At 41.8% G+C, this 15,671-nt stretch overlaps 1 protein-coding gene across 2 annotated transcripts in view; it reads left to right on the plus strand.

Moving 5' to 3' along the window:
- The window catches only part of PCSK5 (proprotein convertase subtilisin/kexin type 5), a 622,474-nt gene that overhangs the window by 172,452 nt on the left and 434,351 nt on the right, over nt 1-15,671 (plus strand). For both annotated transcript variants that reach the window (XM_088464067.1, XM_088464068.1), the window contains exon 4: nt 8,808-8,951. In XM_088464067.1, the coding sequence (XP_088320193.1) occupies nt 8,808-8,951 (144 nt within the window). The remainder of the gene's footprint in view (nt 1-8,807; nt 8,952-15,671) is intronic.

Here is a 15,671-nt window from a genome sequence, read left to right on the forward strand (position 1 = left end):
CATTCTGCACAACCATAGGGTTACTCAGAAGGCCAATTATCAACTGCTGCTGCATCTTTATACACAGTCACTTGGATTCACAAAGTTGCCAATGGGTATCTCAATACAAATCTCGTTGGCTGTAACATTTGCATACAAATGTGTCCATGCTCATCTTTGCCACCGATGCGGCAAATGTGCACATATTTTGCAGCATGCGATTTGGCATCCACGTGAAAACCACAGTACGCCAGACCGTGGCCGCATTCACACCATGCAATCCTAAGGATCTCGGGAACTAAAAAGTTGCAGGCACCCATCAAAGATGAGCGTGGATACATCTGTATTCTCGCACTGCCACTGTGCACAGATTCACTGGTGGCATTAGCGTACATCTCTGAATCAGGTCCACTGTTCTATAGGATATTGGGCCTGATTCAGAAACGGTCACAAATCCCGTTGACACTGCAATCCCGTACGCAGCGGTTGTGCAATAATATGCAAATGTCACAGCAGTTTTGACTTGTATTGAGAAACCTGCTTGCGTCATCTCAGAAACGCCACTTGCATACAAAGACGCAGACATCATTCTCACATCAGTCGATCATTAAACTTCTGAGTAACCCTATGTTTACTCAGAATGGCCATCGGAACTGAGACACCGGCGCCTTTGCAACTGCGTATGGGATTGCTGAGACATGTCCCGAAAATGGCCTTGACAGGCCTGTGTTGCTGCCAACTTACGGAACCTAGCTGTGAATCACTTTGACATTTAATCCTCACTGCGACCATCGCGGCACATGCATAGTTTGACTTATACGCCTGCACAGTAAAAAGAAATTGGCCATTTGCGAAAACATCAGCATTGCAACCGTCTGAATGAGGCCCATTGTTTGTAGAGAAAGTTTTTACAGTGACAAGGAATATCAAATAGCCATGTTGCTGCCCTTGAAGTGCAGTAATTGGCAAATACAAAGTAGTAGCAATAAATACATCAGATAAAATCCCAATATTTTGTTTGGTTTAAATGATATCGTTTACAAAGACCATCTGAAGTAAACAGGCTAAATTGAAGCTATTTATTTACACATAGCAGCAAAGTGCAGCTTAGTGCAGCAGTTTTATTGTTTCCTCTTTATGTGATAATGAGTCAGCTGCTGTTCTAGAAATTCTACCATTCTGCAGTATACTTATACGGCTTATAAATAAAGGGCTTAATAAAGTGATGGTTTTATACAAGCCATGACTATTGAGTAAATGAAAACATCTATTCCTGGATATGTACTGTATACACAACAGCCCACATTTCATTAGTTAAGCTACAGAAAGATGTTTTATACTCTTGTGTGACAGGAAGGAATTGTCCCAAGTCTCACAAAAAGAACGCAGTAATCTTCATAAAAGATTTTTCCTCAGCTCCAATTATATGGTAAGTCGTGCTGGAAAAGGTAGGGATAAGCCTCCTTAAACATCAGACAGTAAATATTGTAGTAGGTACATTCAAGCATAACTAGGGAGCGGACTTAGGGCCTGATTCAGAGCCGGACGCTCTGACAGAGCGCTTGCTCTGAAACAGGGCCGTCCTTCCTAATCTTAGAGCGGCCTCCTGGCCGCTCGCATGGCTGTGGGTGACCACCCACAGCTATAGCGAGCGGCCAAAAAGATGGTCACAATGGTCTTGACCATCGCGACCATCGGGCTTGCGACAAGACCCTTGTGGTAGGGCCTCATGGCCGCAAGCCCTGGAGTGCTTTCGGCTCTATCAGAGCCAAAAGCACTCCCACTGACATCACTTGTGATGTCAGTGGGCCGGGCCCAGACAGTAGGCGTTCCCATGGGAACACCTTCGTCTGGCCAGCCATGCCCCCGGCACGCCCACCAAAGGGGACATGCTATCCAGGTCTCGCACATGCGCACGACGGAGCCGGGTCCATCGTGCGCATGCGCACTGGCCCAGCATCGACCCGCTTACGAGGGCTCAGCGCTCGCGAGCGGGTCTGAAACAGGCCCTTAGGGTCTCATTCAGGCCCAGTCGTTAGATGCAAACGGTCGCTCTGATTGAGGGCGGCCGCTTGCATCTTGAACTGCGGCCTCCTGGTCGGTAGCTAAGCTGTGGGTTACCACCCACAGCTTAGCGACTGACCAGGGTGATGGTCGCGATGGTCAGGACCGTCGCAATCATCGGGGCTTGCGACGAGACCCTAAGGTTGGGCCTCGGCACTCGCAAGCCCCAGGGAGCTTCCTGCTCTGATCAAGCAGGAAGCTCTCCAATGACATCACTGCTGATGTCAGTGGAGCCGCCCCCAAACGGCAAGCGTTCCGTCGGGAATGCCTCCGTTTGGCCGGCCACCCCCCCCGGCCCGCCTTCCAAACGGGGCGAGCTGTCAATCAACATCGACAGCTAGCCCCCTTTGGTGCGAGACCAGGAGCGACGGAGCGGCCGTCGCTAGCCGGGTCTCGCGCATGCGCACGTTGGAGCTGGCTCCAACGTGCGCATGCCCAGTGGGCAAACATCAATCTGGTTGCGAGCGCTCAGCGCTTGCGACCGGGTCTGAATGAGGCCCTTATGCTGGCAATATGGACCTTTACATTACGTCCCATACATCAGATTATAGCAGTAATAACACTGCTATTGCCGCCAATATAACCACTGCCAGTGAAGGTTTCTCCATTCCTTTCCATGAGAAAGCCTATTTGACATGTATATTGTATGCCTGTAATACATGTTCTGTTATGGATTAAAAGCATTAAGAGAAATTCTTTAGTCTGTGTACAAGTAGAAGGGATGCTTATAGGATTGCTCTGGATGATGGGCCGATTTAAATATCTCAAGTGCATAATGATATGTACATTGTCTATGTGTTACCATACAAAAGACCATGGGGGGAATTCAGTTATGGTGCATACACACGGTCAGATTTTTCCTTCAGATATGAACGATAACAATTTAAAAATCGTTCAGTCGTTCATATCTGAAGGAAAATTGGACGATGGACGATGAACGATGCGCGTTCCTGATGGTCAGATAACGATATCTGAGATCTGATGTGTTTGCAGTCAGACTTGGACGATTCCATTCATTTTAATGCAGTCAAAAATCGTTCAATCGTTCAAATCGTTCAAAACTTTGGTAAAATCGTTCAAATCGTTCAATCGCTCATCTGACAAATCTGACAAATCTGACCGTGTGTATGCACCATTAGGTGCGATTATTTCAGCAGTGTATCACACTGACTGACCAGAGTAAGAGATTAATATCAAAGTAATTTTCAAAACTTAGTTATTCCTTCCGCTGATCCACCAGCGTAATAAACCTCTGCAATCTCCGCTTCAGAAGTTATTACCTTGCCAAAGTAGGTGATATATAGGACCTCATTCAGAGTCGGTCGAAGCGGCCACTCGGTCGTACAGGAAAAGGGGCCGTATATGCAAATGATTCCCTCGCAAGTTGCGTCCCTAAGTTCGGATCGGTAGCTGGCCGACCAAGGGGAGGAAGCGGTTGGAAGACAAAAAAATACGCCCCCTTCTCGTGACCATTACACGTCATCTCCAGGCATATAAGGATTAATCGAGACCATCGGGAACCATCGGAACTGGTCGTAGAGCTTAAGGTTGACCATACCCTCTCTTAAGCTCTACGATCATGTCAGTGTAAAAAGCTACCTTGTCACATGTGCCATGACGCTACTTTGTTAATTATGCACTCCCATAAACCGTATGCACTCCCACAAAACGCCGTTCGCATAATTAGGCACGCCTGCGTTCGGATCTCCACTCCCCCGTTTTCAAGCACCTTCCCCTGTTACCACCCACAAACGCCTCAATCTGTCACTCAAACTAGCTAGTTTGCGCACACGCATTGCGAACTTTACGCATGCGCAGTATAGCGAACATCGGTAGCGTACGACCGTGCGGCTGCTTCGACCGACTCTGAATGAGGTCCATAGAGCCTAGATATTTATAGTAATAAAGAGTGATTACTGTACAATTTAATGACTTTGGAAGTTGCAGGACCTTGGACAATGGAATGAGGTTTTAATATCACTACTGTATATTTAAAGCATATGCTTTCTTTTGTTGAATATAGACTATTCTAACAAATAAATTCCCCATCCACTGAATGAGGACATGCTTGTATTTTTAAACCTCCTCTCCAGAGTTTATGCACATGTTTTTGTGTGGGGGGAGGGCAAGATGACGTAATTCTTGTCATCAAAGCCTAACCACCACTGTGTAATGGTACAATTTGTCCCATAATGCAACAGAGATGGTGCTAATCACATCATCAGTATCCTTCAATAGAAAAAGAATGTAAATTGGGAGGATCGCCTACGCTTTCCCAGGAGTCAGGAGTACTCACCAAAATTGGGAGTCTACCAGACACCCTGAGTAGGCAAGTATGGAAGAGGGGTACACAGAAAGAATGGTCACTATGCTAATTGCATACCAAGCAGCACTCTGACCTTTGTCCGGCTCCACACCAGCACCTCTAGATAACAACAAGAGCTACAATAGGACAGAGGGGAGGTTCTGTTGGTTTCCAGTAATCTGTACCATATAAAAAAAATGTCCTTTTAACCATTGTTTCCCAACATCCTTCAGACCAATCCAGGTTATTTTTGATTCAACTAAATGTGCTGATTCATGAATATTATTACAACCTAGACTGTTAAGTTTGAGGACTAGAGGTGTGAATCACTGGCTTAAGGCTCCATACTGTACCTCCGCTGTTTTACAATTATTTTTAAACTAGGCAGGATACCCAACATATCTGGACCCTGAAGTACACCTGCAGCCTTTATATGTTTACTTTTTCCTCGCCTATAACCACATTTCATTGATCCTGAAAAGAACCTCACTGTTTGCTAACATGCATGCAAACAGTGGCGTAACTACCATGGGTGCAAGGGGTGCGGCTGCTATGGTGCCTGAGCTGCTTCTGTGGCCCGCTGCTCCCCCTGCACCCAGTCACGCACACAAGATGGACCGGTCCAGTCAGGGTGCCAAGGGGGGCCCAGGTGTTAGCGGTGTAGATTTGTTACCGGCCCGTCAGCTGATTACAGCTGGCTCACTGGCAGGCAGACATGGAGAGACAGCACAATCGGTCATGATGCAATCAAAGTTCCTGGACCAGCAGCCAATCAGAAGTGGCAGCTCTTGAATGGCTGTTGGTCCATGATCTCCAGTTGGCTCGGGGCCGATACCGTATTCATATTGCGCCGCCACTATCTGTCCATGTCTGTTGGTGTATGCCGGAGCCCCAGCTGTAATTAGCTGGTGGCTCCACACCTGCTGGCTGCTGTTGACACACAGCTGGAGGCAAGAGGCTGCTGGAGGGATACAGGGAGGTGAGTTGCTGGGGGGCATAATGTGTAAGGGGTATTACTGTGTGGCATAATGTGTAAGGGGCACTACTATTGTGTGGAATAATGTGTTATATGGGACACTACTACTATGTGGCATAATCTGTAAAGGGCATTACTGTGTGGTGTCATGTGTAAGGGGCATTACTTTGTAGTGTAAGGGGCATAATGTGTATAAGGGGTACTACTGTGTGGCTGATGGGTTCTGTGTGGCATAACATGAAAGGGCACTGCGTGGGGGCAAATGTATGTATTTTTTTTACCTCTGAGGGGTGCATTTAAGATCTTGCTATGTGGCCCACAAAGTTCTAGTTACACCCTTGCATGCAAACACAGAGGGCTGACTAATATATATATGGTCATTTTAAAAAGGACTAATATGAACTTACATGAGTGATAAGGTTTACTCAGACTGTGAGGTTCAAAAGATTCTTTTGTAGTTTTCACACAGGTTTTTAGCAGACTGACAATTTCCACTGAAGCCAACCTGGAACCTGTGTAATTTAAGAGTGTCCCCATTTTTAAGAGTGTCCCCATTGTGCAACAGTGTGTGCCCCTGACAAAGTTCAAACCTAGGCAAAAGTCTTATCTTGGTCAAACTACACCACCGTGACAAATTTGGTGGAGCTAGGTTCAAAATTCTGTCCGTGCATAAAGGACAAGCAGACAGACACGATTTCTCACTTATTATATAGATGTTAAGGGAAAAAATATCAATTTGATAACAGTTTTTGCTTCCTTTTCTAATCTTTCCAAATGGAAATGGAACAAGTAACATACCAGAATGCTAATGCAATGAAAGGCTATGAGTATGATGACACTATGAACCATTATTTCTTGCATCATATTTATTGAAAAGGGACATTACAAATGTTAAATATATACATTTAACAATAAATAAAAATACCAGTCAGTATTTTTTCATGTAGAGATGCCCTAAATTTTATACTCATTGGGCCTGATTCAGAGTTGCACGCCAATGCAGCCGCGACTGCCTCTTTTTTCGTAGCGTGTCTGCGCCTTTATGCTAATGCAGCACATGATGGGAGCTAATCTGCCGAATTGTGTATTAAGACGCACCACTGCCTGCATATCGTTTGCACCATTGAACCCTGCACCAGCCCTATGGAAGCTCATAATCGGGATCCCAAGCGCCGGCATCCCGTACCCAACCTGTCTGAACATGGCTGCCAAGATCAGTGCAACTGCAGAAAAAGCCACAGTCGCTGACCGCCACCCCTCTGTTAGCACCCAGGAACACCCACTGCTATTGCCTCTCTCTGTGTCCAAATTTGTTCTGTGGCTTTCGGCGGTAACCATTGGGATGCATTAGGTCTATTGTGTGTATTCTTGTGAGTTTTCATACTTTGCTGTATATACAATTTCATCTGTACTGTATGAATGCGTGTGCTAACGACCATCTTTCTGAATCCATACTTCTAAACAATGGCGTAGCCATCTTTGACATGAGTGGGAGCGAACATGGAATATAGACTCTACAGGCCCAGGTGTTTCCCATATTCCCTATAAGACCGCCCCATCTCTCTCCCATCTGTTTGTCCTGTTTTGTACCCTCCTCATCTCTATGTCCAGTATTGTGCCTCTCCGCTCAATCTGTATTGTTTCCCTCCATCTGTTCTTCCTGTATTGTACTCCTCCGCTAACCTGTTTGATCTGTATTATGTTGCTGTTGGGAACCGTCTGGATCTGTTGCTGGCAAAGCCATAACTAGACATTTTGGTGCCCTGGGTGGGAGAGGTCACTAGTGCTGCCCCCTTATCTATGGTTATTTAATGTGCATACAACCTTTGGTTACAATGCAGACAAATAAAGTTAGCAGGAAATATACAATAAATTATATAAAGCATCCAATGGTACAGAAATATTAAATGCATTAATGTGACAGATTTGTATGTAGAGGGATTTATCATATTACCAGATTTATTATTATTATTATTATTAATATTAAAGTTCAGGGCTCTATTTATAAATGGAGTAAAGCCCCTTTATCCTACTTTTTAGCAAGAGAATATGGTTCTTATTTATAAAAAGCAGAAATTGGAGAAACTGTCATGCTTGGCGGAAATATACCCATAGCTAACAGTGAGGCCCAGGTACTTCTGTAAAGAAGAAACAGTAGTTATGCAATTCAAAACTATTATAAAAAAAGCATAACACCATCTGAAGATGGCGTATATCTTCCCTAACTGTGTTCTCCTGCATTGTCCACGGCTTCGATCACACCCTCTGGCTCTCTCACATGAGCAGCGGGCCTCCTGTGGCATCCATTTTCTGTGTGGGCATGCTAGTGGGCAAGATACATTTTATGCCATCTTTTGCATTTGCAAGAGAAGGCAAAAAAAGCCGCTTTAGGCTCCTCATCTTCTCACTAGGATATATCTTTACTGCAAGGTCTGTCCCTGCATTACAAAATATTTTCATACAATGAAATTTGACTAGTGAAATGCCACAAAAAAATTAAATTTTTCATGCCAGTTTCTACATTCTTTTTAATTAGAGCCCTTAATATAATTTGTACAATTGTATTGTATTTTATGTTGTGATCCAATGCAGTCCTCCCATTTCTGGTTCCACTTACAGCCTAGAGTGCACTTGGGGGGTGGGACTCTGTGTTGACAGCTGCTAGTGCTCAGTTACCTTGTAGCGGCAGTACTGGCTGGGCACAATGTGACAGGAGAGGAGGAGAGAATGGAGAGTGTAGATGGGAAGAGGGGCAGATGATCAGGCAAGTGATGGGATGGAGGAGGAGGTGACCAGAGAGGTGATTGGATATCTGTGACCAGGGAGGGAGAATGGCAGAATGAAACAGATCTCTGATCCATTTAGCATAAAGAGCAAGGTGGCTAGTTCCAGCAGAAGGGCCAGCAACCAGAAGCACCACAAGTGATATTAAAAAGGAAAATTCACAGATGGCCACCAGGTTTCAACTGGTGGCGCGGCTACTCCTCCTGTGCCCCCCTGGCTGTGTTACTGCTTATAAATATAGCTGGCAAAACTTAACTGATTGACTTTTCTTAAGTGTTAAGAAAATTGTATATCTATGCTTTACAGTATGTGAAGTAGATGTACTAAGCCTTGGATAGAGATAAAGTAGAGAGATAAAGTACCAACCAATCAGCTCCTGTAATTTTTTCAAACACACAGCCTATTAAGTAACAGTTAGGAGCTGATTGGTTAGTACTTTATCTCTCTCCAAGGCTTGGTACATCTGCATGTGTTATTATATACAAACTTACTGAAAAAATACTTCTGACACAATTCTAGTGCTACGCCCCATAATTTCACTATGACATTTTTTATTTCATTTGTATTATGTCTGTGGCACTCCTTTTCTTCATATATATATCCTATTTTGTACTGCATGAATAAATTGGTGCCTTTATGTATGAATTGTAATACTTGTTCAAATCAAGTAACGAGTTAAGATTTTCTTTTTATCTGCAGCACTGCAGTGACAATGCCCATCACTGTCAATCAGACATGAACATCGTAGGCGCTTGGAAAAGAGGATACACTGGAAAAAATGTGGTAGTTACTATTCTAGATGACGGGATTGAAAGAAATCACCCTGACTTGATGCAGAATTATGTAAGTTTTTTTAAACAATGTTTTATCCAATATGCACTATTGGATTAATGAGTAACTATAATTAGAAGCATGGTGAATACAACTTAAGTGTATAAAACAACATTGTGAATTACGCAGAGCTGCCCTGCTAGAAGGTATACGGTATAATGGTTTTTTAGGCACATAGGCAATTTGTAGCACGGATTGTTCCACATTGTTGAGCTTTTGACACCATTGTAAACTCTTTGAAAATTATTGAATGCCACACTATAAGCAGCTATAATGCCGCATGCAGTTTTTGGGAACAATTATTCTCTCTAGCTGAAAAACTGTCTAAAGTAATCAATTGAAACATTTTAGTACCAAGACATACAGGTACTTTGTCAATTCATCTATTATTTCCTATTTGTTGACCTATTCATAACTTTCAGCAATTGTAATGACCAAACACCTACTGTATGTCATACGTTGCTGGCATTTAGTCACCATGGTTTAGATAAAAACATAAAGGACTGGTGGTGGGCCATAGTTCTAAATAGGTAGTTAAGGATTAGTAAATACAAGCTCAATTTACTCAATTGAATATTTTTTTCCTGAATTTCTCAATAAGAAACTTTTGGCTTAGGGGCGCCATGAACAAAATGCTGATACTAGGGTGCTGTGATTCAAGAAAGTTTGGGAATCACTGCTCTGGAAACATTGTGACATGCCCCAGAGAGGCAGGAAGAGATATTTATAAAGCTGATAATATATATTTTTTTTATGTTTTCTAAGTTTAGGAAAAACAAAACACACAATGCAATTAATACATCCTTACAGTCATGTACATATATGTAATTACACTGTTAACCTGCTTACCTTTTACCATCAGGTTGTTGTTTCATGATTGCCTAACAATGGGTACCATTAGGACAAAAGCAGTAATAATAAAGGTGTCATGGAGGAACCATCATATTTCAGAGTCAAATGTATTGCCTGATCATCTGTGTAACACAGTGTTTCCCTACTGCAGTCCTCAGGGACCCCTAACAGTGCATGTTTTCCAGAACTCCTAGTTGGAGCATAGGTGTATTCGTTACTGGCTTACACATTTTAATAGATCCACAGGTGGTGCTAATTATTTCACTTGTGAAAATTAGGAGATCGGTAAAATATGCACTCTTAGGGGGGATGTAGTTATAATACCGACAGTCGGGATGCCAATGCTTGGAATGCTGGCGCCAGAATCCCGACACCTGTCAGAATTCCGGCGCCGGGATCCCAACCACCGGCATCCCGACGGTAAGTAATGGGGTTAGGGAGAGGGTTAAGGTTAGGCTGGGGGGGGGGGGGTTAGGTTTAGGCAGCGGGGAGGGAGGGGTAGGGAGCGGGTGAGGGTTAGGATAGCTATCATCAGGTGTCAGTATCCTAACCCTTAAGGATTTTTTGGGAAATCCTGCACAGATTCTCTTCAAATTCCAAATTTATTGTCCTTTTTCTCCCATAATACTTTAATTAGTTTAATGTATGGTATACATTCCATTGTATATTTATGACCACTATAAATGGGGAGTGAGTGGTGCTACCTTGCTCACTAAATACAGCTTAAATCAAAACAGGGAAAAACAATGTGAGACTTAGAAGGTGCACTCCAGGGCCTTCTTATGAGTTGTATCTACTAATATTTTAGTTATAAAATATAACTTTTATTGATAATTCCATTTAAGATCACATACAGCATAATAAAAAACACTCTCTATTGTGTTGTATAACCATATTTTTTGTTCCCCTAGCCCCACTTCTGATATTTTGATTCCTACTAGTAATAGGAAGATAATAGCAACATTAATATGAACTGTGGACTGTAGTAACATTGAGGCAATAAATAGCCTACAATGTTACAAATGCTCTTCAATCATATAATAAATTATTTATGTTCTGATGACACAGTACTGCACAATAATACTGTAAAATCACATTAATAACATATTAACGATTCCCAAGTGAATATTTGAATATAAAATGTCATATGATTTTGCAGCCTGTGTCAACCAAGGGACATAACTAAATATAAAATATAATATAGAGCAATTAATACTAATATAACTGTGATTCAGCTGCCAACATTTTTATTTTTTATTTTTAAATGAAACACACTTTTTCCTTTCTTTTAGCACATATTCTTATTATTTATAATTTTATTATACTGTAAGTGATCTTAAATGGAATTATCAATAAAGGTTATGTTTTATAACTAAAATATTAGTAGAAATCAACTCATAAGAAGGCCCTGGGTTATCCTAACCCTATCGGCATCCCGTACCCATCCCGTTGGGACTGGAGTTGGGAAACACTGGAAATCAAAGAGGAGAGTGTAATGTATCTGACCTGCAAGGTTCAAACATTTGACACCTACTTATTTATAAAGCAGGAAGTAATCATTGATCTGACGCCTCCTTCCCATTAGGCTGGTTGGATCTTACAATAAATAAAGTCTGCTGTATTAGGTCATAGGTATTGTATGTGGCCTTTTTAGATCCAGTCCCATCATCTCCAACCAAAGGGCCTGATTAAGAGTAGTACATAAATCTGATGATTTGCGTACAACTCCGATTGTGGGGGACCTGTGCATGAGTCTGTGGTCACCACCACGCATATGCAGTCTCACTCTGCGAGATCTCTCGCAGTTCCCCCAAGCCATAAACTCTGGGTTACTCAGATTGCCGTTGGTCTCGCAGAAGATCACTCGAATCTGCAATGCAGTCAGGAGCTGTCAATTAACATCAGTTGTCTCCTGTTGCATTTTGCGTATGAATTGTACAATTGTACGGTATTGGACAGACGCTTTTCTGTGGCTGTGCAATACCACACAACTCTGAATCAGACCCATAGTCAAATTTTTTATTTCATTTGCATTATTAGCAGTTAAGTACATAATTATTAAGGTTAATAAAAAGTTCAGCATATTAGGACCTCACTTATTCCTCTGCAGGTGGATTTTGGGTAAATCTGTCCTATTCATTTTTGTAAACTAGTCATGGCAGCCTGAACAATCCAGTAAGGCCAATAAATTATTTAAATAAGCTTTGGACAAGGTCTTACTGATAATATGAATGAAATTGGGAATATAGCCAATTCTGGAACCACCAGAGCTCCATTATGGAGAGGGATACTATGCTGTGTTTGTGACTTTCTAATAGTTCTGCACCCTCTTTCACCTATGATACCTAACACAGCTTGATCAACACATTTCTACTTTGGCAACTGGCTTGAGAATTCTGTAGGTTGTAATTTTGTTCACTAGTATCTCACTCAGTATTCGCCCAATGAGAATAGCAATTAGTGTTGTATGCAGCACGGTAATTGGATGAGTACATACAGCAGAGCTAGCCAAGTACATGTCTGGGCTAAATTTTGTGACCACAACCTAATATTGGTATTTAGTGTTGCTAACACCTCAAGACAAAGCCCAGATTAAATAATGCATACTGTCATTGTCCTTGCTTGATCTGTGTTGTCTGTAAAGTCCATGTGTATGAACCTCCTTTGGCATATATACTGTAAGGGGGTCATTCAGACCCGCTCGTGAGTGGCAGGATGCTCGCAAGCTGGTCGATGTTCCCCACTGCGCATGCGCGAGACCCGGCAAGCCACGGGCTCACCATCGCTCCGGGTCTCGCACCAAAGGGGGCGTGCTGTCGATGTTGATTGACAGCACGCCCCCTTTGGTGGGCGTGCCGGGGGCGTGCCTGCCAGATGGAGGCGTTCCCATGGGAACGCCTACCGTCTCAAGCCGGCCCCACTGACATCACTAGTGATGTCAGTGGGAGTGATTTTGGCTCTGATAGAGCCCAAATCACTCCAGGGCTTGCGGCAGCGAGACCCTACCGCAGGGTCTCCGTCGCAAGCCCGATGGTCGCGATGGTCAAGACCATCGTGACCATCATCATGGACGCTCGCTATAGCTGTGGGTGGTAACCCACAGCTATGCAAGCGTCCATGAGGACGCTCCAAAAAAAGGTAGGAGGGCCCTGATTCAGAGCGAGCGCTCTGGTCAGAGCGTTCAGCTCTGAATCAGGCCCTAAGTACAATATGCCTTTCTCATTCACATTTGTGCTCTCTTCACCTCAGGATGTGGAATGTAGCTGCAGATACATAGAGGGGAATTCAATTAGCCCTGTTAAGTTAACGGGTGCTAATATATCGCCGGCAGCTATTCAATTATCCTGACCTTACGGGAATTTCTTTTCGAGTCCCATTAGATCCGAGCAGAAATCCCTGATAAGTATGCAGTTTTCACGGATTTTGTGAGTTAACACCCGTTAACTGCACTTGACGCCCCTTTTTAACATTTGTTTATATAGGATGTTTGTGATACAGAACTTTTAAACTATCAGTGAGACTTAAAAAATGGACTCTATGAAAAAGTAGTCTTATCCGATGGTGAGGACAAGGTGCACATGTTTGCCCCGACAACACAGATATCTTTGGTATTTCACAGTCAAATGTTGCAACTGTTTTATACTGTACTCATATCCCGTAGCTCACCACTAAAATATTTGTAATGTCTCAATATTTGCAGATAGACAAACTCAATGCTGGCCTCCATCAGCATAGATAAACAACTGTGTTATATTGCAGAACTAAGCTAATATTTGTGAGGCGCTGGAACTGTGTAATGTATTATAATAATATTTATTATAAAACTGAAATGCTACCTCTCTTCCCCAATCTTTTTTAAGCCATGTTTAACTGTAATACAAATGAAAGTATAAATAAATGAACATTGATTTTTATTGAAAATGTTGATTTGTTTTAAAATGTACCATGATAAATCTTGTAAGTGAATGAAACTGTCATACGGGAAAAAGGGGGAATGGAAAGAGAATGATTGCACAGGAAAAAAACAGTTAATGAGAAGATCTAATTATGAATATATTTGTAATTAGATACACACATCTAGGTATATTTCAAAACAGGAGGTGCATCCCAGGAGTATATATGGTCATAGTTTTAAAAAAGAAAAAAGAAAAGACTCCTATCAGTGCACACTCCTGTAGTATATTAATTGTTACTACAAATTGGTAGTTTATTACTAGAGGATTGGCAAACGGATTACACTTGAGGGGACATCACTTATCACCTTTCAATGACTCTGACTTTGTGTGTGCCCCCCTTCGTTGGGTATAGGCTCATTTATGAATTAACTTCCGTCCACTTCAAGTGACTTACCTCCATTTGCCTGACAAGATACAATGAGCTCCCCAACCCTCGCCTCTAGTCTGCACCCTACTTAATTTGACAGTTTATTGCTCTATATTGTTCTATAGATTTTTCAACTTACAGTGAATTATTTTGTTTTCAGAAGTTATAGGGCTTTCATTCTGTAGCATGTTTGATTTTATATTTTAAATTCACCTGCATAATATAGGATAAAATGCATGCAAAATGTCAAAACATACACTACACCTAAACTAATTTTTATGATTTGTTGTTTGTTTTATTCCCAGTTGCCTCAATTCTTCTCCATTGTGAGCTCTAATACAGTAGGTCCAGTGCAAATTTGAGTATAGTAAATAGTACAACAATTGCTCTTAGATCCATATTACATAGCTATATTAGTAACTATTTGCACAGGAAGCATTATTTGATTTAATAATTTTTTTTTTACTGAATGATATACAGTAAGATGAAAATGACAAACTACTGTCAGTTCAGGGGAACCATAATTATTTTTAATCTCTTAGTAGACACAGTAGATAAAGTAGATACTGTATATATAAAGTCTATACTGTCTTATTGAGATTTCAGGATTTTAATGTGCCATTGCAAACAAAATATAAGTGAACTAAAAATGCAAGTGAACAAATAGACATTTTTTTGGAAAACGAAGGGAATCACAAACCCTAGCATATCCTGGTTTCAGAAATGTGCACACCCTTTGATAAGGGGCCTGTGGATGTGTTCAGTTAACCAATCATATTCAAAATAATGCTCAAAGGTAATTAGCATACACCTGCCATCAATGAAAATGATTGTACAGATCACATATATTCGCAGTTGCCTACCCTCTCGCATCCTCCAGGAGACTTCCACTTCAAGCTCTAATCTACCGATGCCCAAATTCTAAATAAAAAACCACTGGATTCTTTGGATTCTTCACTGCAGCCAGGAGGCCACCAAGGAGTTTCTGGGCAAGTAAAGTGACTGCGCTCTGCAGCCTCTGCTGTCGACTCTCAGTAACTCCTTGTTGGACCCCCGGCTGTAGGGTATACAGCTTACCTGACCTATGTCATCAGTGTCTTCTTATCTCAGTGTCTGCTGCTGTTGCTAACATAAGCTGTGGCTGTGATTTAAGAATTTTTTATTAGTAACACAAAGTTTAACAAGAGATCATTAAAGTAAGTATATATAAATATGTGGTAAACCAACGATAATTAGGTGAAATATTGGTTCAAAAGTAGTTGAACAATATATATAATATATATATATATATATATATAATGGAACATCAAACTAATGGCTAACTCAATAAGCTTGATCTAAAGGTAAGTATATTTTATGTAGCTGGTTAATACACTGATTTGTGGTGGACTTTAAGCAGTCTGTTTAAATACTATCAGGTTCCCAAACACAATTCCTCTTAGCAAAATATTCTCAGTCGACCCGGCAAGAAATATATGCTTAGTGATGAATTCACACAAGGTCAAATTGCATTTGGAATTTATTGTATATGCATCACATTTATCATCTATATTGTGC

Source organism: Taudactylus pleione, unplaced genomic scaffold (genome assembly GCF_031769625.1).
Source record: "Taudactylus pleione unplaced genomic scaffold, aTauple2 ptg001573l, whole genome shotgun sequence".
Classification (NCBI taxonomy): domain Eukaryota; kingdom Metazoa; phylum Chordata; class Amphibia; order Anura; family Myobatrachidae; genus Taudactylus; species Taudactylus pleione.